General features: G+C 37.0%; 1 protein-coding gene across 8 annotated transcripts in view; it reads left to right on the top strand.

Moving 5' to 3' along the window:
• SPATA5 (spermatogenesis associated 5) overlaps positions 1-25248 on the top strand; it is a 370044-nt gene that overhangs the window by 156764 nt on the left and 188032 nt on the right. Inside the window, exon 15 of one of the 8 annotated variants that reach the window (XM_045055894.1) lies at positions 19999-20134. The exons of 6 other annotated variants lie outside the window; for them this stretch is intronic. In XM_045055894.1, coding sequence (XP_044911829.1) covers positions 19999-20085 — 87 coding nt within the window. In that variant the 3' untranslated portion in view covers positions 20086-20134. The remainder of the gene's footprint in view (positions 1-19998; positions 20135-25248) is intronic. One more of the 8 variants, XR_006596790.1, reaches the window with a different exon arrangement.

The following is a 25248-nucleotide window of genomic DNA, read 5'->3' as shown; positions in this document are numbered from 1 at the left end:
AACTCACTGTATTACAAATAATCACAATTGATCTTATTTTTTTGTTTGAAGTTTTTATTTAAATTCTAGTTAACATACAGTGTAGTATTGGTTTCAGGAGTAGAATATAGTGATTTATCACTTCCATATAACACCCAGTGCTCATCACAAGTACCCTTCTTAATACCCTTCAGCCATTTTAGCGCACCTCCCACTCACCTCCCCTCCAGCAACCCTCAGTTTGTTCTCTATAGTTAAGAATCTCTTGTAGTTTGCTTCCCTCTCTTTTTTTTTCCTTCCCCTATGTTCATCTGTTTTGTTTCCTTTTTTAATGTTTATTTATTTATTTTTGAGACAGAGAAAGAGGGAGGGAGGGAGACCAAGTGGGGGAGGAGCAGAGGGAGAGAGAGAATCACAAGCAGGCTCCACACTGTCAGCATGTCAGTGTTAAACTCATGAACTATGAGATCATGATCTGAACCAAAATCAGGGGTTGGAGGTTTAACCACCTGGGCCACTCAGGCACTCCTCATCTGTTTTGTTTCTTAAACTTCATATATGGGTGAAATCATATGATACTTGTCTTTATCTGACTGACTTCTTTCATTTAGCATAATGCATTCTAGCTCCATCCATGCTATTGCAAATGGCAAAGAATTTCATTCTTTTTTATGGCTGAGTACTATTCCATTGCATGTATATACCACATCTTTATGCATTCATCAGTCAATGGACATTTCCATAATTTGGCTCTTGTTGATAATGTTGCTGCAAACATCAGGGTGCATGTGCTCCTTTGAATCAGCATTTTTTTTTGTATCCTTTGGGTAAATACCTAGTAGTGTAATTGCTAAGGTCCTAAGGTAGTTCTATTTTTAACTTTTTGAGGAACCTCCATACTGTTCTCCAGAGTGGCTACACCAGTTTGCATTCCCACCAACAATGCAAGAAGGTTCCCCTTTCTCCGCATCCTTGCCAACATCTGTTGTTTCATGTGTTGCTAATTGTAGCCATTCTGACAGGTGTGAGGTGGTACCTCATAGTAGTTTTTATTTGTATTTCTCTGATGATGAATGATGTTGAGCATCTTCCATGTGTCTATTAGCCATTTGTATGTCTTCTTTGGAAAAATGTCTGTTGATGTCTTTTGCCCATTTCCTCACTGGTTCTTTTGTTTTTTGGGTGTTGAGTTTGAGAAGTTCTTTATAGATTTTGGATACTAACCCTTATTCTGGGATGCCATTTGCAAATATCTTCTAACATTCCTTTTAGTTTTGTTGATTGTTTCCTTCTCTGTGCAGAAGCTTTTTATCTTGATGAAGTCCCAGTAGTTCATTATTGCTTTTGTTTCCTTTGCCTCCAGAGACATGTTGCTACAGGCCGATGTCAAAGAGGTTGCTGCCTGTGTTCTCCTGTAGGATTTTGATGGTTTCCTGTCTCACATTTAGGTCTTTCATCCTATTTTTGTTTATGGCATAAGAAACTGGTTCCGTTTCATTCTTCTGCATGTCACTGTCCAGTTTTCCCAACACCATTTGTTGAAGAGACTGTCTTTTTCCCATTGGATATTCTTTCCTGCTTTGTCTGAGATTAGTTGGCCATATATTTCTGGGTCCATTTCTGGATTTTGTTTTCTTTTCCATTGATATATACATTCGTTTTTGTGCCAACATCATACTGTCTTGATGACTACAGCTTTGTAATAGTGCTTAAAGTCCAGAATTGTGATTCCTGTAGGTTTGCTTTCTTTTTAAAAATTGATTTGGCTATTTGAGGTATTTTGTGGTTCCATACAGATTTTAGGATTGTTCTAGTTCTGTGAAAAATGCTGGTGGTATTTTGATAGAGATTGCATTGGATGTGCAGATTGCAATTGATCTTATTTTTTTAAATAGTCATATTGTCTACCACACCACCCACACCCCATTAATGAGCTGAATGCATGCTGTGGAAAAGTCATGCTTTTTGTAAAGGAGAGGGTGAAAAAAAATGCAGTTTGAAGTCAAGTATCTTAGCAAATCACTTAGCCTTTGTTTACGTGTTTAAGAAGTTGTCTGTTTGGCCGAGACAGAAAATCTGCATTCTATCACCACCAAAAGTCCTCTTAAAGTTTTTGTTTTCTTTTGTTTTTTAAATAAGTAGACCAGCCACAGCTGTGTTAGTATAGGAAAAAATTCAGAGAAGAAATTGAATCTTAGCTAGAGGTGAAACATGTTAAGTTTGATGATCAATTAGAGACTGTAATATATAAAATAAGTTGTTCCACTGCTAACAGAAAGTAATGTAATAAATTTCAGTGTTATTCAATATATTCTTTTAGTTATTTTTATTTATACAGAAGATTTTGTTTAGATATTTTGAATAGGTAATCTATATTAAATGATTAAAAGATCAAATCTGTAGAAAGATACACATGGTGATACTTTACTCCCCCTTAACTCCCCCTTAGTTTTATTAGTCTCTTTCTTCTTCCAATGTTGTTTTTAATACAAGCAAATATGTATATTTATTTATTGTTCCCAATTTATTGTTTCCAATACCCATAGTCCCATACAAGATGTAGGAAACTATCTATATGTATGCTGTTAAGAGCTGTGCTTTTTTCATTTAGCACTGTATCTTGGAGATCATTCCTTCTCAGTATATGGGTATTTTCCTCATCCTTTTGTAGGCTGCATAAGCACAGAACTACATACAAATAGTATGTAGTATGGACACTTAGACTGCCATCAGTCTTTTGCCATTACTAACAACCTTATCCAACTGTTATTTTGTAGTTGTGCGGGTTTGTCATAAAGTGGGCATACTGTATTAAAGGGTAAATGCTTTTTTAGTTTTGGTATATATTGCCTTATTTTCTTCTACAGTGGTTCTACCATTTGGCTGTCTCACCAGTAATTTTTAATGTGTCAAGATTTTCAGGTAACTGCTGCTTGGTAGCCATTAGTAGTTAATTAAAAAAAATCAAATGAGGAATTATTAAAATATTTTATATAAAGTTTAATGACTTTTCTTTAACATAGACATTTAAACATTATTAATTTGCTATTCATTTGTTTCAGGGCAAATGAGTTTCTTTGAGAATATACTGATTGGAGTTATATGGTATCTCTTATCTAAACTTCACTGTATTGCTTTCAATGTGTTTTGACTTTTATATAATGAGAGCTTAGGGCACCCTAGGTTTCCCTGTTCTTTTACAGATGTTCTGCTTATACCAAAATAGTTATTTTAGTTTAATTCACTTTTTTTAAAAATTTCCTAAGCATTTATTTGCCTTGGTTTTTACAGAAATAGTCATGTTCCTTTGGCAGTCATATTTTATTGGTTTAAATAATATTTATTTATATCACATTATTTTAATATTAAATAAGTATTAAGCTAGAATTATTGATTCAGGATTTTTAAATTGTTTTTGTTCTCTGATTTATCATTGTGTTTATTAATCTTCTGGCCATATTAAGTGCTCAGTAAATACTTACTGAATAGAAGAGAGACAGGAAAGAGGTAGCATAGGAACAGACTCAGCTGATTTTGCTATGCACCCAGAACAGGAGAGTAAAGGTTAGGTTAGGGGGAGGATGTGGGAGCATAGCAAATGCAATCTTATAGGCCAGTGATATTTAGCCTTCTATGGCAGGTACAATCATGCATTGGAAAATTAAGACTTTTGTGATAATTCCTCCATAAAGAAATTGAAAGAGCATTGACCTAAAAGAGGCTTTAATTCTAGGTTCTAACTCACTTACTTAGCATAAGTACCAGGCTGGGCTAGACGTCTGTGTATTTTACTCTTGTTCAGCCACCAGCTTATTTTTTATAAAGATACTTGTTTTCTAAGTTTTATTTTTCCCTGTGCATCATCATGGATTTGTCATATTCATGTATCAGCTTACTACAGTTTATATTTTCCTTCAGTTGATATTTTAAACACTTAGATAAATTTAATGAATAAGGATAATTTATATCTCCCTAAAAAGGATACTTGTCATAAATAAAAACAACAGTAAAAATAAATACAGTGAAAACAAAACAGTGCTATTAAGTGTGATCTTTGCAGAGGGCTCAAAGCAAAACAAGACTAGCAAGATTTAGGTGCCTCCCTTCCCCAGAAGCAGAACCACAGAGCACAAGAACAAGGCAGAAAGGGTAAAATGTTAATAATAGGTGAACTGAGTAAAGGTTATGTGGGAGTTCTGTGTATTCTTCTTATTCTTACAACTGTAATGTGAATTTGAAATAATCTCTAAAAAAAGAAATTTAAAAATGATCCTGTGATAATTAGAAAATTAAAAAGGGAATAAAATTAATGTTATTTATTTAGATGGCCCACATATCATCTAAAAACATTTCAGGTTTTTGTAGGCATTCCACTCTTCCAGAACTAGCATGCTAGATGATCTCTAAGGTCCTTTCTTGTTCTTATGTTCAGTGACACAGTATACATTGTGTTAAGGCAGCCAAATTAAAGCTACCTTCACTCCCAATTCAGTGTTTCAATGAGTAACATTATGGAGGCTCAGAATGAGGTAAGGCTCTTGTTGGATAAGGTAACGTGAATGGGTTGAAGAGAAGAAGTAGCTTAGGAAGAATACCCTAGACTGTTAACAGTTGTGAGAAAGACAAATACTGGGTAAGAAAGTTTTTGAGACAATTCAGAGAGCTTCTGCCTAACACACAAATTATTAAGTTTTAATAATACTGATGATAATAATAATAATAATTGATCTCTGATAATAAGAGATTGTAAGAAGTTTGGGTATGGATATATTTCTGAAAAGTACTACCACCACCATTAATTGAGGATTTTTTAATGTACTGATGCTGTTCAAAATTGTTGATATACATTAGCCCACTCATTTAGTTCTTATACCAATCATATGAGGTTATGAGGTACTCTTAATCCTGTTCTACAGATAAATAAAAGTGAGGCACAGGAGGGTTAAATAATTACATCAAGGTTATATTACAAGTAAGTTATGGAACCAGATTGTCTGACTTGAAAGTCCGGGACCTTAACCTTTCTTCTCGACCATATTTTTATAGTGTTTTGTTTTGTTTTTTAAATTATAATTAGGGACTTCTGCCTTTTAGTTTTCAGTAGTCACTGTACCTTATTTTGTTTTATTATTAGGCTTTCAGTTACATTGTTTCTTTAAGCAAATTAAATATAGTCATTTAGACTCAGCTTCAAAACATTTCCAATATATTCGGTCTTTGTAGATGTGATTCTATATGTCTTGTAACAACTGGTTCTCTGATGGTGTATGTCCTCTGTTTTTGTGTGTGTGTGTGTGTGTCACTTTTTATTGTTAGCGCATGTTTCTTGAAGTTTATTATTGAGGTTTGAACTTACAATATTTTTCTATTACAGAGAGTTTGTATTTTTTTTCTGTAGGGGACCTGGAGACACTATCACCCGAAAAACAATCTTTTTTGAAAAAGTTTCCATTTATGACATCATTTCAGACTTACACTACAGTTAACAGTAATTTTATAATCGGTTTCCTTATGTCTTTAACCCAAGTTCCCCAGGTGTTAACATTTTCACATTCAGTTTATTACTTTCTCTACTTGTATTTCTAAATTTTTTTCTGAACCATTTGAAAGGATATTATATATATGATGCCTTTGCCGTAAATACTTGAATGTGTGTTCCCTCAAAACCAAAGCCATTCTCTTACAAAAAAATCACAATTCATTGATCAAAATCAGGATACTAATGCTGACCCAGTACTGTTATATAATCTATATATAACACCCACCTTTTGTTAATTACCCAATAATGTCCTCTGTAAAAAAGAAAATGCAGTATCATGTGCAACATTTAGCTATCCTATGTCTTTATTCTCCTTTAATATGAAATAATTCCTCAGTCTCTCTGTCCTTCATGATTATAACGTTCTTCAAGAGTATATGACCATTATTTTGTAGAATGTCCCTCAGTTTAGGTTTTTCTGATGTTTATTCATGAGGAGATTCAGGTTATGCATTTTGATAGTAATGCCACAGATGCAATATTCTTCTCTTATCAGGAGTCACATGACTGATTTGTACCATTATTGGTGATGTTATTTTTGATCACTGGGTTAAGGGGATGTCTTTCAGTTTCTTTACCACAAAGCTACTGCTTTTCCATTATAGTTTATAATTATCTTGTTGAGATATACTTTGATCCTGTGTAAGTATCTTAGTGCTACTTAGACTTTCACCACTAATTTAAGAATCCATTGATGTTTCTTGCCTAAACAAGTTATTTTTACAATGGTTGCCAAATGGTGATGTTTCTCATTGCATCATTTTTTTTTCCTGCATGTATTGATTGGCTTTCTACTCTAAAGAAGAGATTCCTCCTTTTTCCTTATGTTTATCACTATAGACATGGATTCTTAACTTATTCATTGATTTTTAATACTTAACTGTCATTATTTATCTTGATCCTCAAATTATCCCAATTTAGGCCAATGGACCACCTTCAAGCTCCTGTACCTTTTTCCTATATCTCCAACATTCTTCTATACTTTCTTTCTGACATGAGATAGATGTTCTGAATAAATATTTTACTTTCTCTGCTGCAATTCTGAAATCAGTCACTTTTCCAAGGGGCTCTGATTCCTTTTGCTGGAGAATGGTATTTAGAAGCCAAGTTCTGCACATTAACTATGCTCATTGCTATTGGGGTCCCCAGGACAACTTTAAACTAAATTTTTAGCTGAGTTTTTTTGGGCTATGTGGGTAATCTTATTTAAGGTTCATAATTATCATTTCTATGGGGAGTTATTTTTTTTCCTCATCTATTTCTCTTTCACTATGAGCTAAAGCCATGGTGGCATATCCCTACAGTTTTGTCTGTAGGCTGGATTTGACTGGGATGACTGACTAAAGGTGTCCTCCTTTGAAGTCCCTGCCCTAGATTCTTTCTCAACTATCTACCAAGGCCAGGCCTTTGATTGTGTTTTTACTTTTACAGGTGAATGGGATTCATTAAAACTAAATTTCTAGACCATAAGGAATTCTCAAGGCAAACTCATAAGGAACTCAAGGCAAATGCCTGCTCTAGAGGTAGCTATTTTTCATTGGCTTGCCTCTAACTTTGTGTATTCTTATTGTTTCTTGAGAATTCTCTTATTGCCTTCAGTGTTGAAATAGATAGTTTTTGAGTCTGGAGGAAATGGAGTAGGAGGAATCTAAGCTCACCTTGTCCCGCAGATCCAACTAGATAACACTCAAATCAGTGTAAATAACCCAGAAAACGACCTGAAGACTGGCAGAGCAAACTCTCCATGGCTATGTAGAGAAGAGGCCACATTAAAGAGGGTATGAAGGACAGAGACCCTGTCAGGATCTAAATGGACTCATGAGATGGTTCCTGGAGAGGGTGGTGCCACAGGTGTGGAAAGAGAAGACAGACAGATTCACACCAAGGAATGCACATAGGAAAGATGAATCACCATAACATTTGGCTTTGAAAACCAGAGGGGTAGAATTTTACAGTTTCCTACAATCAGCAGGAACCTAAAACCTAGAACTTTAAAAATCAGTAGGCTTAGCACTGGGAGAGCCCGGAGTGCTAGGGGAAACTGAGTCCCTGCCCTTAAAGAGACAGCAGGACAAACAGCCTTGTGGAGATATAGCATAGAAGCAGCAGTTTGAAAATCATATGGGGTATACGGGAGAGAGATTTGTTTACTAATCTCAGAGCATGTGCTAGAAGTGCAGAGATCCTCTATAGAGGACATCTCTAGGAATAAAGGATTTGGTGGGGATTGTTTCCCTCTCACATCCCTGCCCCCAGCTTAAGAACATGGCATTGTACTGACACTTGCTACCTAACAGTGCTAAGACTGCACCCTGCCCATGTGTTCCCCTGCAGACACACCTCCTTCAGCCAAGCCCAGGCTCAAGGTCTCCTCCCACAGCATATCAGCAGAAACTTTGCTAACACCACATGTCCTGTTGGCTTCTGCAGATCCACTACCTCCAGTATACTTTTGGCCAGAGCCCATCCAAAGCCATGCCACAAATCTGGTAGTGGGCATGCAGCCCCAGTGGGCTACCACCACTTCAAAGTGATTCCTGCTCCAGGGAGAGAGAAGGTTAACCACGCAACCAGTCAGACTACAGCCCTGGCAACAGGCTGGGAACAGACAGCTGGTCTGATTGCAGCACCCTCCCCCCTCCCCACACACACACAACAAAAGCTTCTCAGGGGACAAAATAGGGAAAATGAAAGTGCTCTGCAGTTTAGTGCTACTGCATTTCTGGAAAATGCTTGGTCTGACTCAACTCAAGTGCCCAGATCAGCCCACCAGCAGTGCAGAAAAGATACACTGCCCATGACAGATAAAGAGAGCCACTGGAGATGACTGGACCAAAGGAAAAATGGCTTAGCCATAACAGCAGGGTGCATACAACACACATAGGAGACATCCCTGAAGCTTCAGGTTCTGGTGAGCAGGGGGCACTGTACTGCAGGGCACTACAGTACATCTTCTTCATAAGACCACTACCTTCAAGAGCAAGAGATGTAGCTGACTTTTCTAAAAAGTAGAAACAGACACAGGGGTGCCTGAGTGGCTCGGTTGAGCATCCCAACTCTTGATTTCGGGTCAGGTCATGGTCCCAGGGTTGTGGGATCAAGCCCCATGTTGGGCTTCATATTTAGCATGGAGCCTTCTTAAGATTCTCTCTCTCTGCCCCTCTACCCTGCTGGTGTGCTCTCTCTAAAAGATATACATATATATACACATACATGTATATGTATATGTATATGTATATAATATGCATACACACACACACATACATACATATATGTATATGTATATATAGAGAGAGAGACAGAGCTAGACAAAATGAAGACATAGTGAAAAATGTCCTGAATGAAAGGACAGGACAAAATCACAGCAAGAGACGTAAGTGACACAGAGATAAGTAATATGCCTGATAGATGACTTAAAGTAATGATCATAGAGATACTTACTTGAAGTAAGTACTTATTGTACTTGAGAAAAGAGTGGAAGACCTCAGTGAGACCCTTAACAAAGAGATAGAAAATATAAAAAAGAACCAATCAGAAATAAAGCACTCAGTAGTTGAAATTAAAAATACATTAGATGGGGGCACCTGGGTAGGTCAGTTGGTTGGGTGTCCAACCTCAGCTCAGGTCATGATCTCATGGCTCGTGTGTTCGAGCCCCACGTGGGGCTCTGTGCTGACAGCTTGGAGCCTGGAGTCTGCTTCAGATTCTGTGTCTCCCTCTCTCTCTGCCCCTCCCCCTGCTCACACTCTGTCTCTCTCTCCTTCAAAAATAAACATTAAAAAAATTAATTTAGGGGCGCCTGGGTGGCGCAGTCGGTTAAGCGTCCGACTTCAGCCAGGTCACGATTTCGCGGTCCGTGAGTTCGAGCCCCGCGTCAGGCTCTGGGCTGATGGCTCAGAGCCTGGAGCCTGTTTCCGATTCTGTGTCTCCCTCTCTCTCTGCCCCTCCCCCGTTCATGCTCTGTCTCTCTCTGTCCACAAAAATAAATAAACGTTGAAAAAAAAATTTTTAAAAATTAATTTAAAAAATACTTAAAAATAAATTATAAAAATAAAAATACACTAGATGGAATAAATTGTAGACAAGGGAGAGTAGAAAAATGCATCAGCAACCTGGAGGACAGAGTAATGGAAAGCAATCAATCTGAACAGGTGAGAGGAAAAAAATACAAAATGAAGACAGACTTAGGGAACTCGGCAACACCATCAAGTGTAGTAAGATTCACATTATAGGGAATCTCAGAAGAAGAGAAAGAAAAGGGGGCAGAGAATTTGAAGAAATAATAGCTGAAAACTTGCTGAATCTGGGAAAGGAGACAAATCCATATCCAGGAGGCACAGAGAGCCCCCAACAAAGTCAACCCAAGGAGATCCAAACCAAGACATATAGCAATTAAAATGGCAAAAAGGAATAATAAAGAGAGAATTTTATTTTATTTTATTTTATTTTATTTTATTTTATTTTATTTTATTTTATTTTATTTTATTTTATTTTATTTTATTTTATTTTATTTTATTTTATTTTATTTTATTTTATTTTTATATATGAAATTTATTGACAAATTGGTTTCCATACAACACCCAGTGCTCATCCCAAAAGGTGCCCTCCTCAATACCCATCACCCACCCTCTCCTCCCTTCCACCCCCCATCAACCCTCAGTTTGTTCTCGGTTTTTAACAGTCTCTCATGCTTTGGCTCTCTCCCACTCTAACCTCTTTTTTTTTTTCCTTCCCCTCCCCCGTGGGTTCCTGTTAAGTTTCTCAGGATCCACATAAGAGTGAAACCATATGGTATCTGTCTTTCTCTGTATGGCTTATTTCACTTAGCATCACACTCTCCAGTTCCATCCAGGTTGCTACAAAAGGCCATATTTCATTTTTTTCTCATTGCCACGTAGTATTCCATTGTGTATATAAACCACAATTTCTTTATCCATTCATCAGTTGATGGACATTGAGGCTCTTTCCATAATTTGGCTATTGTTGAGAGTGCTGCTATGAACATTGGGGTACAAGTGCCCCTATGCATCAGTACTCCTGTATCCCTTGGATAAATTCCTAGCAGTGCTATTGCTGGGTCATAGGGTAGGTCTATTTTTAATTTTCTGAGGAACCTCCACACTGCTTTCCAGAGCGGCTGCACCAATTTGCATTCCCACCAACAGTGCAAGAGGGTTCCCGTTTCTCCACATCCTCTCCAGCATCTACAGTCTCCTGATTTGTTCATTTTGGCCACTCTGACTGGCGTGAGGTGATACCTGAGTGTGGTTTTGATTTGTATTTCCCTGATAAGGAGCGACGCTGAACATCTTTTCATGTGCCTGTTGGCCATCTGGATGCCTTCTTTAGAGAAGTGTCTTTTCATGTTTTCTGCCCATTTCTTCACTGGGTTGTTTTTCGGGTGTGGAGCTTGGTGAGCTCTTCATAGATTTTGGATACTAGCTCTTTGTCCGATATGTCATTTGCAAATATCTTTTCCCATTCCGTTGGTTGCCTTTTAGTTTTCTTGGTTGTTTCCTTTGCTGTGCAGAAGCTTTTGATCTTCATAAGGTCCCAGTAATTCACTTTTGCTTTTAATTCCCTTGCCTTTGGGGATGTGTCGAGTAAGAGATTGCTACGGCTGAGGTCAGAGAGGTCTTTTCCTGCTTTCTCCTCTAAGGTTTTGATGGTTTCCTGTCTCACATTCAGGTCCTTTATCCATTTTGAGTTTATTTTTGTGAATGGTGTGAGAAAGTGGTCTAGTTTCAACCTTCTGCATGTTGCTGTCCAGTTCTCCCAGCACCATTTGTTAAAGAGGCTGTCTTTTTTCCATTGGATGTTCTTTCCTGCTTTGTCAAAGATGAGTTGGCCATACGTTTGTGGGTCTAGTTCTGGGGTTTCTATTCTATTCCATTGGTCTATGTGTCTGTTTTTGTGCCAATACCATGCTGTCTTGATGATGACAGCTTTGTAGTAGAGGCTAAAGTCTGGGATTGTGATGCCTCCTGCTTTGGTCTTCTTCTTCAAAATTCCTTTGGCTATTCGGGGCCTTTTGTGGTTCCATATGAATTTTAGGATTGCTTGTTCTAGTTTTGAGAAGAATGCTGGTGCAATTTTGATTGGGATTGCATTGAATGTGTAGATAGCTTTGGGTAGTATTGACATTTTGACAGTATTTATTTTTCCAATCCATGAGCAGGGAATGTCTTTCCATTTCTTTAAATCTTCTTCAATTTCCTTCATAAGCTTTCTATAGTTTTCAGCATACAGATCCTTTACATCTTTGGTTACATTTATTCCTAGGTATTTTATGCTTCTTGGTGCAATTGTGAATGGGATCAGTTTCTTTATTTGTCTTTCTGTTGCTTCATTGTTAGTGTATAAGAATGCAACTGGTTTCTGTACATTGATTTTGTATCCTGCAACGTTGCTGAATTCCTGTATCAGTTCTAGCAGACTTTTGGTGGAGTCTATCGGATTTTCCATGTGTAATATCATGTCATCTGCAAAAAGCGGAAGCATGACTTCATCTTTGCCAATTTTGATGCCTTTGATTTCCTTTTGTTGTCTGATTGCTGATGCTAGAACTTCCAGCACTATGTTAAACAGCAGCGGTGAGAGTGGGCATCCTTGTCGTGTTCCTGATCTCAGGGAAAAAGCTCTCAGTTTTTCCCCGTCGAGGATGATGTTAGCTGTGGGCTTTTCATAAATGGCTTTTATGATCTTTAAGTATGTTCCTTCTATCCCGACTTTCTCAAGGGTTTTTATTAAGAAAGGGTGCTGGATTTTGTCAAAGGCCTTTTCTGCATCGATTGACAGGATCATATGGTTCTTCTCTTTTCTTTTGTTAATGTGATGTATCACGTTGATTGATTTGCGAATGTTGAACCAGCCCTGCATCCCAGGAATGAATCCCACTTGGTCATGGTGAATAATTCTTTTTATATGCCGTTGAATTCGATTTGCTAGTATCTTATTGAGAATTTTTGCATCCATATTCATCAGGGATATTGGCCTGTAGTTCTCTTTTTTTACTGGGTCTCTGTCTGGTTTAGGAATCAAAGTAATACTGGCTTCATAGAATGAGTCTGGAAGTTTTCCTTCCCTTTCTATTTCTTGGAATAGCTTCAGAAGGATAGGTATTATCTCTGCTTTAAACGTCTGGTAGAACTCCCCTGGGAAGCCATCTGGTCCTGGACTCTTATTTGTTGGGAGATTTTTGATAACTGATTCAATTTCTTCACTGGTTATGGGTCAGTTCAAGCTTTCTATTTCCTCCTGATTGAGTTTTGGAAGAGTGTGGGTGTTCAGGAATTTGTCCATTTCTTCCAGGTTGTCCAATTTGTTGGCATATAATTTTTCATAGTATACCCTGATAATTGTTTGTATCTCTGAGGGATTGGTTGTCATAATTCCATTTTCATTCATGATTTTATCTATTTGGGTCATCTCCCTTTTCTTTTTGAGAAGCCTGGCTAGAGGTTTGTCAATTTTGTTTATTTTTTCAAAAACCCAACTCTTGGTTTCGTTGATCTGCTCTACAGTTTTTTGAGATTCTATATTGTTTATTTCTGCTCTGATCTTTATTATTTCTCTTCTTCTGCTGGGTTTAGGCTGCCTTTGCTGTTCGGCTTCTAGTTCCTTTAGGTGTGCTGTTAGATTTTGTATTTGGGATTTTTCTTGTTTCTTGCGATAGGCCTGGATTGCAATGTATTTTCCTCTCAGGACTGTCTTTGCTGCGTCCCAAAGCGTTTGGATTGTTGTATTTTCATTTTCGTTTGTTTCCATATATTTTTTAATTTCTTCTCTAATTGCCTGGTTGACCCACTCATTCGTTAGTAGGGTGTTCTTTAACCTCCATGCTTTTGGAGGTTTTCCAGACTTTTTTCTGTGGTTGATTTCAAGCTTCATAGCATTGTGGTCTGGAAGTATGCATGGTATAATTTCAATTCTTGTAAACTTATGAAGGGCTGTTTTGTGACCCAGTATATGATCTATCTTGGAGAATGTTCCATGTGCACTCGAGAAGAAAGTATATTCTGTTGTTTTGGGATGCAGAGTTCTAAATATATCTGTCAAGTCCATCTGATCCAATGTCTCATTCAAGGCCCTTGTTTCTTTACTGACCGTGTGTCTAGATGATCTATCCATTTCTGTAAGTGGGGTGTTAAAGTCCCCTGCAATTACCACATTCTTATCAATAAGGTTGCTTATGTTTATGAGTAATTGTTATATATATTTGGGGGCTCTGGTATTTGGCGCATAGACATTTATAATTGTTAGCTCTTCCTGATGGATAGACCGTGTAACTATTATATAATGTCCTTCTTCATCTCTTGTTACAGCCTTTAATTTAAAGTCTAGTTTGTCTGATATAAGTATGGCTACTCCAGCTTTCTTTTGGCTTCCAGTAGCATGATAAGTAGTTCTCCATCCCCTCACTCTCAATCTAAAGGTGTCCTCAGGTCTAAAATGAGTCTCTTGTAGACAGCAAATAGATGGGTCTTGTTTTTTTATCCATTCTGATACCCTATGTCTTTTGGTTGGCGCATTTAATCCATTTACATTCAGTGTTATTATAGAAAGATACGGGTTTAGAGTCATTGTGATGTCTGTATGTTTTATGCTTGTAGTGATGTCTCTGGGACTTTGTCTCACAGGGTCCCCCTTAGGATCTCTTGTAGGGCTGGTTTAGTGGTGACAAATTCCTTCAGTTTTTGTTTGTTTGGGAAGACCTTTATCTCTCCTTCTATTCTAAATGACAGACTTGCTGGATAAAGGATTCTTGGCTGGATAAAGACTTGCTGGATAAAGGATTCTTTTTCTGTCTAGCACCCTGAAAATATCGTGCCAATTCTTTCTGGCCTGCCAAGTTTCAAAAGAGAGATCAGTCACGAGTCTTATAGGTCTCCCTTTATATGTGAGGGCATGTTTACCCCTTGCTGCTTTCAGAATTTTCTCTTTATCCTTGTATTTTGCCAGTTTCACTATGATATGTCGTGCAGAAGATCGATTCAAGTTACGTCTGAAGGGAGTTCTCTGTGCCTCTTGGATTTCAATGCCTTTTTCCTTCCCCAGTTCAGGGAAGTTCTCAGCTATGATTTCTTCAAGTACCCCTTCAGCACCTTTCCCTCTCTCTTCCTCCTCTGGGATACCAATTATGCGTATATTATTTCTTTTTAGTGTATCACTTAGTTCTCTAATTTTCCCCTCATACTCCTGGATTTTTTTATCTCTCTTTTTCTCAGCTTCCTCTTTTTCCATAACTTTATCTTCTAGTTCACCTATTCTCTCCTCTGCCTCTTCAAGCCGAGCTGTGGTGGTTTCCATTTTGTTATGCATTTCATTTAAAGCGCTTTTCAGCTCCTCGTGACTGTTCCTTAGTCCCTTGATCTCTGTAGCAAGAGATTCTCTGCTGTCCTGTATACTGTTTTCAAGCCCAGCGATTAATTTTATGACTATTATTCTAAATTCACTTTCTGTTATATTATTTAAATCCTTTTTGATCAGCTCATTAGCTGTTGTTATTTCCAGGAGATTCTTCTGAGGGGAATTCTTCCGCTTGGTCATTTTGGATAGTCCCTGGCATGGTGAGGACCTGCAGGGCACTTCCCCTGTGCTGTGGTGTATAACTGGAGTTGGTGGGCAGGGCCGCAGTCAGACCTGATGTCTGCCCCCAGCCCACCGCTGGGGCCACAGTCAGACTGGTGTGTGCCTTCTCTTCCCCTCTCCTAGGGGTGGGATTCACTGTGGGGTGGTGTGGCCCGTCTGGGCTACTTGCACACTGCCAGGCTTGTGATGCTGGGGATCTGGCGTATTAGCTGGGGTGGGTAGGCAAGGTGCACAGGGGCAGGAGGGGCAGGCTTAGCTCGCTTCTCCTTAGGTGATCCACTTCAGGAGGGGCCCTGTGGCAGCAGGAGGGAGTCAGATCCGCTGCCGGAGGTTTGGCTCTGCAGAAGCACAGAGTTGGGTGTTTGCGCGGAGCGAGCAAGTTCCCTGGCAGGAACTGGTTCTCTTTGGGATTTTGGCTGGGGGATGGGCGGGGGAGATGGCGCTGGCGAGCGCCTTTGTTCCCCACCAAACTGAGCTCTGTCGTCAGGAGGCTCAGCAGCTCTCCCTCCCTTTGTCCTCCAGCCTTCCCGCTTTCCGAGCAGAGCTGCTAACTTTTGTCCTCCCAGACGCTAAGTCGCGCTTGTTGTGGGAACACAGTCCGTCAGGCCCCTCAGCTTTTGCAAGCCAGACTCGGGGGCTCTGCTTGGCCGGCGAGCCGCCCCTCCGCCCCGGCTCCCTCCCGCCAGTCCGTGGAGCGCGCACCGCCTCGCCGCCCTTCCTACCCTCTTCCGTGGGCCTCTCGTCTGCATTTGGCTCCGGCGACTCCGTTCTGCTAATCCTCTGGCGGTTTTCTGGGTTATTTAGGCAGGTGTAGATGGAATCTAAGTGATCAGCAGGACGTGCGGTGAGCCCAGCATCCTCCTAAGCCGCCATCTTGCAAACCTCTCAAGAGAGAATTTTAAAAGCAACAAGAGAAAATAATAACATACAAAGGAAACCCTGAATGCTATCAGCTGATTTTTCAGCAGAAATTTTGCAGGCTGGAAGGGAGTGTCATGATATATTTTAAATGCTGAAAGGAAAAAAAAAAAAACAAAATATTCTATACAACAAGGCTATCATTTAGAATAGGAGAGATTAAGAGGTTCCCAAACAAAAGTTAATGGAATTCATGACCATTAAACCAGCCTTACAAGAAATGTTAAAAGAGAATTCTTTGAGTGGAAAGGAAAGACAGTAAGTAGGAGTAAGAAAAGCAGGAAACACAAAAGCACTAAAAATAAGTATAGCTATAAAAATCAGTCGAGGGACTCAAAATAGAAGGATGTAGACTATGACATCAAATCCCAAAAACATGGTGGGAAGAGGAGTAAAGAATGGGTTCAAACTTAAGTGATCAACAACCACCCTATTGAACCACCCTGGAATCTTGGGAATAAATCCCACTTAATGACAAATTAGACAACCTCTAAGAAATGGAAAAATTCCTTTAGAAACCTCCCAAAACTGAACTAGGAAGAAATAGAAAATTTGAAAACAGACCAGTTACTAGCAATGAGATTGGATCAGTAATCAAAAAATTCCTAACAACAAAAGTCTAGGACCAGACATCTTCACAGGTGAATTTGAACAAATATTTACAGAAGAGTTAAGACCTATTCTTTCAAAATATTCCAAAACATAGAAGAGGAAGGAAAGTTTCCAAATTCATTCTATGAGGCCATCATTACCCTGATCCTAAAACCAGATAAAGACACTGCAAAAAAAAAAAAAAAAAAAAAAGAAGTACAGGTCAATATCAATGATGAATATATGTGTAAAAATACTCAAGAAAATATTAGGAGACTTGATCACTACGATTAAGTGGGATTTATTCCCAGGATTCCAGGTTTAACATTTGCAACTCAATCAATGTGATATACCTCTTCAACAAGAGAAAGGATAAAAAACATTATCATTTCAATACATGCAGATAAAATAAAACATTTGACAAAGTACAACATCCATTCATGATTAAAAAAAAACACAACAAAGTAGGTTTAGAGGGAACATACCTCAACATAACGAAAGCCATATTTGAGAAACCCATAGCTAACATCATACTCAATGGTGAAAAGCTGAGAGCTTCCCTCCTATTGTCAAGAACAAGACAAGATGTCCAATCTCACCACTTTTGTTCAACATAGTAGTAGATGTCCTAGCCACACCAATTAGATAGACAACAAAAAGAAATAAAAGACACCTAGGTTGATAAGGAAGAAGTAAAACTTCCAATATTTGCACATAACATGATACTACATATAGAAGACCCTAAATAACTTCACACAAAAAAACTACCAGAATTGGTAAGTGAATTCAGTAAGGTCACAAATACAAAATCAGTATATAAACATATTGCATTTCTGTACACTAATAATGAAGTAACAGAGGAAATAAGAAAACAGTCTCATTTGCAATTGTACCAAAAAGAATAAAATAGCTAGGAATAAATTTAACCAGGGAGGTGAAAGATCTGTATTCTGAAAGCTATAAAACATTGATGAAAGAAATTGAAGATGACAGAAACAAATGAAAAGATATTCCATGCTCATGCTTTAGGTGAACAAATACTGTTTAAAGGGACATGCTACCCAAAGCAATCTACATATTTAATGCAATCCCTATCAAATACCAACAGCATTTTTCACAGAACTAGAACAAACAATTCTATAATTCGTATGGAATCATAAAGACCCCAGTCAAGGCAGTCTTGAAAAAGAAAAAAAAAAAAAAACTATAGGTGTCACAATTCTAGATTTCAAGATATACTACAAAGCTGTAGTAATCAAATCACTATGGTGTTGGCACAAAAAACAGACACATAGATCAATGGAATAGAATAGAGAGTCCAGAAATAAACGCATGGTTATATGGTCAATTAATCTTCAACAAAGGAGGCAAGAATATGCAAAAAGAAAATCTGTTCAACAAATGGTGTTGGGAAAATTGGACAGCTACATGCAAAAGAATGAAACTGAACTGTTTTCTTACACAATACACAAAAATAAACTCAAAAGGGATGATGGAACTAAATGTGAAACCTGAACCCATAAAACTCCTAAAAGAGAGCACAGACAGTATTTTTTCTCACATTGGTTGTAGTAGCATTTTTCTAGATAATGTCTCTTGAGGCAAGGAAAACAGAAGCAAAAATAAACTTATGGGACTACATCAAAATATAAAGCTTCTGCCCAGCAAAGAAAATAATCAATAAAATTAAAGACATCCTCCTGAATGGGAGAAGGTATTTGCAAGTGACATATTTAATAAAGGCTTTGTATCTAAAATATATAAAGAAGTTATACAATTAAGCACTCGGAAAACAACTAATCCAATTAAAATGGGCAGAAGACATGCATAGACATTTCTCCAAAAAGACATACCGATGGTTAATAGACACACGAAAAGATTCTCCACATCATTAATCATCAGGGAAATACAAATCAAAACCACAGTGAGATATCACCTCATACCTGTTAGAATGGCTAAAATCAAAAACACTAGAAACAAGTGTTGGCGAGATGTTGAGAAAAAGGAACCCTCTTGCACTCTTGATGGGGAATGCAAACTGGTGCAGCCACTGTGGATAACAGTATAGAGGTTTCTCAAAAAGTTAAAAATAGTATCCGGTAATCCCACTACTGAGTGTTTAACCGAAGAATACAAAAATATTCATTCAAAAGGATTTTTGCACCCCTATTTTTACTGCAGTGTTACTTTTAATAGCCAAACAATGGAAGCAGCCCAAACGTCCATTGATTGATGAATAGATAAAGAGGTGTGGTATATACAATGGAATATTACTCAGCCATAAAAAGAATGAAATTTTGCCATTTGCAACAACATGGTTGGATGTAGAGTATATGATGCTAAGTAAAATAAATCAGAGAAAGACACATACTTTATGATTTCCCTCATGTGTGGAATTTAAGAATAAAACAAATGAACAAAGAAAAAATAGAAAAAGCAAAAAACAGACTCTTAACCACAGAGAAGGAATAAATGGTTACCAGAAAGGAAGTGGGTAGGAGGATGGTTGAAATAGATGAAGAGGATAATCTTGATGAGCACTGAGTAACATAGAATTGTTGAACCACTATATTGTACACCTGAAGTTAATATAACATTACATGTTAACTATACTGGAATTAATTTTTTAAATAATAACAAATTAAAATAGAGACAATAAAAGACAGTTTTTAAATTTTGTGTTGTTGGTGTGTATAATCCGAAGATTTTCCCTTTTTTTGGAAAGAACAAGTCTGTATAATTTTTAAGTTAGAAATATTTGAGACTTTCTTCAAGGATTTTTGTCAAATTATTTATACAAATATTAAAGCAAAAACTAAAATAGAATGGATGTCTTGGAAAGAAGGAAATATTTATGGTGAGTTACAATTTATTAACTTAGTGTTAAAAGTGAAAAGGTAAGTGTAAGCAAGTTTCTTGCATCATTTAGATGGTATTTGTTCCACCATTTCAGTCTGTGTCCTTCTGTGTCCTTGCTTTTGTCCTCATAAGGCTCCTCATAAGGACCCTGTGAATCAGTCTTAACTCTTGCAGATAAACTGCAAGTATCCTTGATCTTTCCGAAGAGTCTAGGAAATTATATACTTTGTTCTCCATTTTCCAAACTTACTCTTATACATAAAGGAAGTTTAGATGCAATAGTGCAGTATGCAGGGTCCATCTTCACTCCCCATTTTGCTCTAATTTTCCAACTTGTTTATTCTTGAAAATATAGCATTTCCTGTCAGAATTGATAGGTTAGGTGTGCTGGGGCTGCCAGAACTTTAAAATAAATTACAAAGATAAAGGTTCGGGTTATGTAGTATTGTGTTAATGAGGCCATAATTATGAGGTATTTCCCTGTAGTGACCAGTGATTTTCATCTGTTTTCAAACTTATAGAATTTGTCGTCAATCCTGACCAGCCATTTTGGTTTTGTCTTAGTTGTTGCAAGTACTGGTCAAGAGAATGTGAATGGATACCTGTGAATGAATCACTCCCCTTGAGGAAACAGTCCATTACATTTGAATTTCTTCAGTGAGTCATTAACATAATTTACAATTTTAAATCTTTTCTGACCTCTTCTATCTAATGTTTATGCAAATAACTTCTCAGAGAAATTTTAAGAAAACGCCGTAATGACTAAGGGCTAATATTTCCGTGTGCTGATGACATCATTTTACCCATTACTGTTTACCAATAAAAGCGTTCATTAGTATTAACCATCCTTTCAGTTTATGTATACATAAATTATTTTTATTATTGTATGTGCTGCCATCTTAAACATGGTCTTACATACATAGCCTTCAGGAAAGACTGAGTCTTGGTGAGTCAGGATGGTTACTGCTGTCAAATTCAAGATACTTTGTTTTGTAACCTTGACCAAACAGACTATTTTAAATTTTTTTTTTCAACGTTTATTTATTTTTGGGACAGAGAGAGACAGAGCATGAACGGGGGAGGGGCAGAGAGAGAGGAAGACACAGAATCGGAAACAGGCTCCAGGCTCTGAGCCATCAGCCCAGAGCCTGACGCGGGGCTCGAACTCCCGGACCGCGAGATCGTGACCTGGCTGAAGTCAGACGTTTAACCGACTGCGCCACCTAGGCGCCCCCAAACAGACTATTTTAATTGAGTCAAATTCCATAGGCCTTTTTGTGTCTCCTTAGAGTATAAGGACCTTTTTCCTTGTAAGTTCTTAAAACATGAATATATTCAAGGATGATTGTTTAAAAAACTTCATAGCTGGCAAACTTGACTTTTAATTTGAACTAGTCTTGTCACTCAGGGATGTCATTCATTCTGTACAGATCTGTGTAGATCATATCTGTATCTTTCATTCTGGACTCAGGTCCCATTCTGCTTTCCCAATTGCCTGTTTGTTTTTTGTTTGTTGTTTTGTTGCCTTACTCATTTCCACACATCCACACATCTCTACTTCCAATCTTTAAATTCAAAATTATCTGTTTTAGGGTCTAGGATAATATTTAGATAATCAGATAAACCTTTCCCAAGGATATGCTGATTGGACAGAACTAGATTTGCCCTGAGATGCATTTTTTTTTTTTTTTAACTGTGCACCTTTGGACATAATACTGCCTACTTTTGTTGTCTCATGCAGTAGTAACTAATGAAGGAAAATATCAGAAAGATTTTTGAGGTATTGATAAACTGTTCTTTCTATACATAAGACCATCTCTTTACATTTGTAATCTTTAATGGATAGAATACAAAGCTATAATTTTGGCCATGTCCTCTTTTTTTTATTGCACATTTGTTAGACAACATATTCAGTTGTTGGTAGTGTTTTGAAATTCACCTCTATTCTTTATCCAGATGTGTCCTGCATGCAGTGTAGATTACAATCTGCTTTGCTTTCCTCAGTTTTAAATTGTCATTCCTATTGTTTAATCATGCACTTTCTGAAAATTGACCTCTTTATTTTTTCATTTTATTTTATTTTATTTTCTGGAAAATCTCTTGTCAGATGAACTTTTGTTTGTTTTTCAAAAGACAATTGCCTCGGAAAAATTCATTTTACTTGAGCTTGAAAATGGAAAACTGATATTTTTAATTATAAAAGATGTTTAAAATATCTGAAATATAATAATAGTTAATTCTTTTTTCATTCTCTAAAGTTTTATTTAATAACTTGTATACTCTTTTTCAATTTAAAAGAAAAAAAGATGTTATCAGATCCCTGCCTATTTCACTTTAGAGAAGAACTTAGTTTGGTCTGTCATAGAGACCTGTAATCAGTGTAGCATTTTTATTTATTCCACAAATAACTTATGAGGTCTTGATGATTTTGAGTCTCTTCTAGAAAATATTAATTAGTGTTAACATCTCATATCAACTGTATTGGAATATTTGATCATGAAGAAGCACAAGGCCTTGCCTCAAAACAACTGGTATACTCTCCCATAAGTATAATACGTTCTTATTGGACTTATGCACATCCTATTGTTAATTCTTTACTTTATGAAGGTGAATTTTGAGTGGAAACTATTATTATGATGTTCATTTTTTAACAGTGACATTATAATGAAAGAAGATAGTAAACTTGGGCCACAAGAATTACAAATGGATCTGATGCTCTATAAGAAAATGAATTATTGAAATCTAACTTTGTGTTATATTTTTTTAAACAATAATTTCTTTGCAAAGAAGATATGACAATCAGAAATTACTATTTTCCATGATTTTATTTGCTAATTCTAATACAAGACCACTCTTTTGTCTTAGGAGATGTATTACTTTCTCATGAGGTCTTAGCATTACCACTTTTACCTGTGGCATATGAATATGGTCTTCTGTTGAGGTGCTTGCTTGAGTCCAGATGTTTTCACATAAACTGTGTTTGGAAAGACTGTACTTATATGTGTACGAAACAGTGTCATCATTGGGTCAGCTTTGAACATTTTTATGAAATAGCACACAGATTTTTCTAGACAGTGAGAGAAAAATGAGAAGTCTTGGCTAGATGAAGCCATCCCTTGGGACTGGATATCTCTAGTAGGAAGTGAACTCCTGGATAGAAAAATGACATCAAATATTTTCCAAATTTTGGCCTAGTATTAATCTATTATTCTTACTTGAGAAATGAGCGTGGAAACCAATTTATAGAGATAATTGAGACCATTTGCCATGAACTTACGTATGTATCCCTTCTTTAAACATTGCATATGTCCTTTTATTTCCATGCTTCTCCTTTATTCTCAGAGACGTTCTCTTTAAAGTGAATTGCTCCACTTACTTCCTCTGTCTCATCTCAATTTGAAAATTTTTATGTATTATTTCACTTGAATTCAACAATCATGATATAGTGTAAGGATTGGACAAAAATCTAAGTCATGTAGAGCCTCCAGTTTGGCTTTCAACTCAAAATGTATCTCAATGTCATTCTTGTTTTTCATTCCCATTGCTTCCATTCTGATTCACTTCTTTCTCTGGGTTACTAGAGTTGTCTCTTAACCAGTTTCTCTGCCTCTTAACTTGTTTCTCTGCCTCCTGTCTCTTCTTTCCTCCATTTCATCTTTGTTCTATTTCACAGTCCTCTTCCTAAAGGAATGTCTTTAACCAGGTTATTATGCTTCTTTACCAGGTTACCATACTGCTAAAGAACCTACTACAGTGGCTCCCTCTTGTTTGCCTCAAGTCCAGCTCTTCATTCTGACTTTTTTAGTTTGGAAAAGTTGGGCCTGTTTTTCACCATTATTTTCTATTTTCATGAAACATAATTTTATCCATTTATTCTAGCAATTAAGTCTTCTACTTTTTTTTAATGTTTATTTTTGAGAGAGAGGGGGGTGCAGTAGAGGCAGGGGGGCGGAGGGACAGAGAGAGGGAGACACAGAATCCAAAGCAGGCTCTAGGCTCTGAGCTGTCAGCACAGAGCCCCATGTGTGGCTCGAACCCATGAATCGTGAGATCATGACCTGAGTCAAAGTCTGATGCTTACCCGACTGAAGCCACCTGGGTGCCCCATGGCAATTAAGTCTTCTAGTGTCATGTGTGCTGCACATGCCATGTTCATTATTTCCTCCAGGCTTTTTCTTCTTTTGTCTCTTTTCCATTTAACACCATCCTCATTACTTTTTCTCAGCTGTTTCAGTCTTAACAACCTTTGACTTAAAAAAAAAAAAAAAAGAACTAATTTGGCTTTACCAGTATCTTTTTCTCTACCTTCTCTTCAGTACCACTTAGTTTAGTTCTTGATTTTTCTCTAATAGTTCATTCTTTTCCAGATTTTTCCTATCCATCTAATAGCTTCTAAGTATTTTGATGTCAGAGAGATGAAACCCTTTAAGTATCAGGTAATAGATATTCTTCAAATATTTGACCATTGAGTGAGAATAAGACATAAACTCTTAAATCTCCTTAGTTTTCACTAACAGATTGAAAACAGTTTCTGAGTAGAAACAGAATAATCTTTTAAAAAACAATAACATCACAATTTTGTGAAATCCAACTTTTATAGTTTTAAATCTTTAATATCAGCAGGGGGCAGTCAAACCAAAGTTCATTCTGCTATCTTATGGAAGATTAAAATTTATCTCTGTAAGAGTTTATTCTACTTGGGATACCATCTGTAGTTTATAACCTATTTGTAAATAAATTTTAAAATTCTTAAGTATGTAATTTTGTAGAATTTTTTTTTAATCCAGGGAAGGTAAATTAAGCTGTGTTTTTAGTGAAAAAAAATTGAAAAATGTGTTTTAAAGGACCATGAATTGCTTTATTTGATGTTTTTGTTGGATGCCCAGTTTACATAGAAATTTGTTTTTCCTGCCTCAGAAACAGTATTTCAATTAAATAACATATTATTAAGGTATTTTTCATTCAATAAAATACTAACTTTTATGGAATAGTACTTTCATTTTCCCCTGTGAACTTGAGAAAAATAAGCTTTTATTAGAGGCTGTAGTTTTAACACTGACTGAAACATCGTTTGGCAAATTCTTAAAGTTTGATTGAATTTTTCTTCCTGAGCCTTTCTTCTGGCCAGCTGCAAACAACTAGTGGTATGTGTTTATACATGTGCTCATTTTCACCTCCTCCTCTTGAAGGTTAACCTAGTACTTATTAAGGGAGAAACACAGCTTATACTAAACAGTGTTTAACATATACTGATGGTATTACTGTATTTCCTGTTTTGTGTTCACAATAAGAGGATTCTGAAAAACTGCCTTTGTATAAATACTTCACTGACATTCCAGACAAGTATAATCTTGTCTGCTGGTAGGCAGGAAAGAGTGATGTCCTGGAATGCTGTTACAGAAGGAAATCTCTTTGTGTTCCCAAATGATACCCCTAAACCTTTTAAGAATATAATTTTAAAATGACAACTCTATATTTGCTTTTCCGTCCGTTTATTAACTTTGTATGCATTTACTTCAGAAATGCAATTAGTCCAAAAAAAACCCAAAAAACCCATTATGTTCGAGAAAGAAACATCTTCTTGGTAGTTTGCTGGAAATTTGTTGGTAGAAATGTTGGAGGGTAAACATAAAGACCGATTTAGTAAATCATTATTAGTTATTGTTCTTTTAGCTTAAAACTATTCTTTGATACTTGAATCAGGCTTTTTTGAATTCTCTTCTGGCTTAAAAGGTGCAGTTTCCTACTCCCCTGCAAAATTTCCAGTGAAG

The sequence above is a fragment of the Felis catus genome, chromosome B1 (assembly GCF_018350175.1).
Source record: "Felis catus isolate Fca126 chromosome B1, F.catus_Fca126_mat1.0, whole genome shotgun sequence".
Classification (NCBI taxonomy): Eukaryota; Metazoa; Chordata; class Mammalia; order Carnivora; family Felidae; genus Felis; species Felis catus.
Note: the sequence above shows the minus strand (reverse complement) of the source record. Positions and strands in the feature narration are given on the sequence as shown.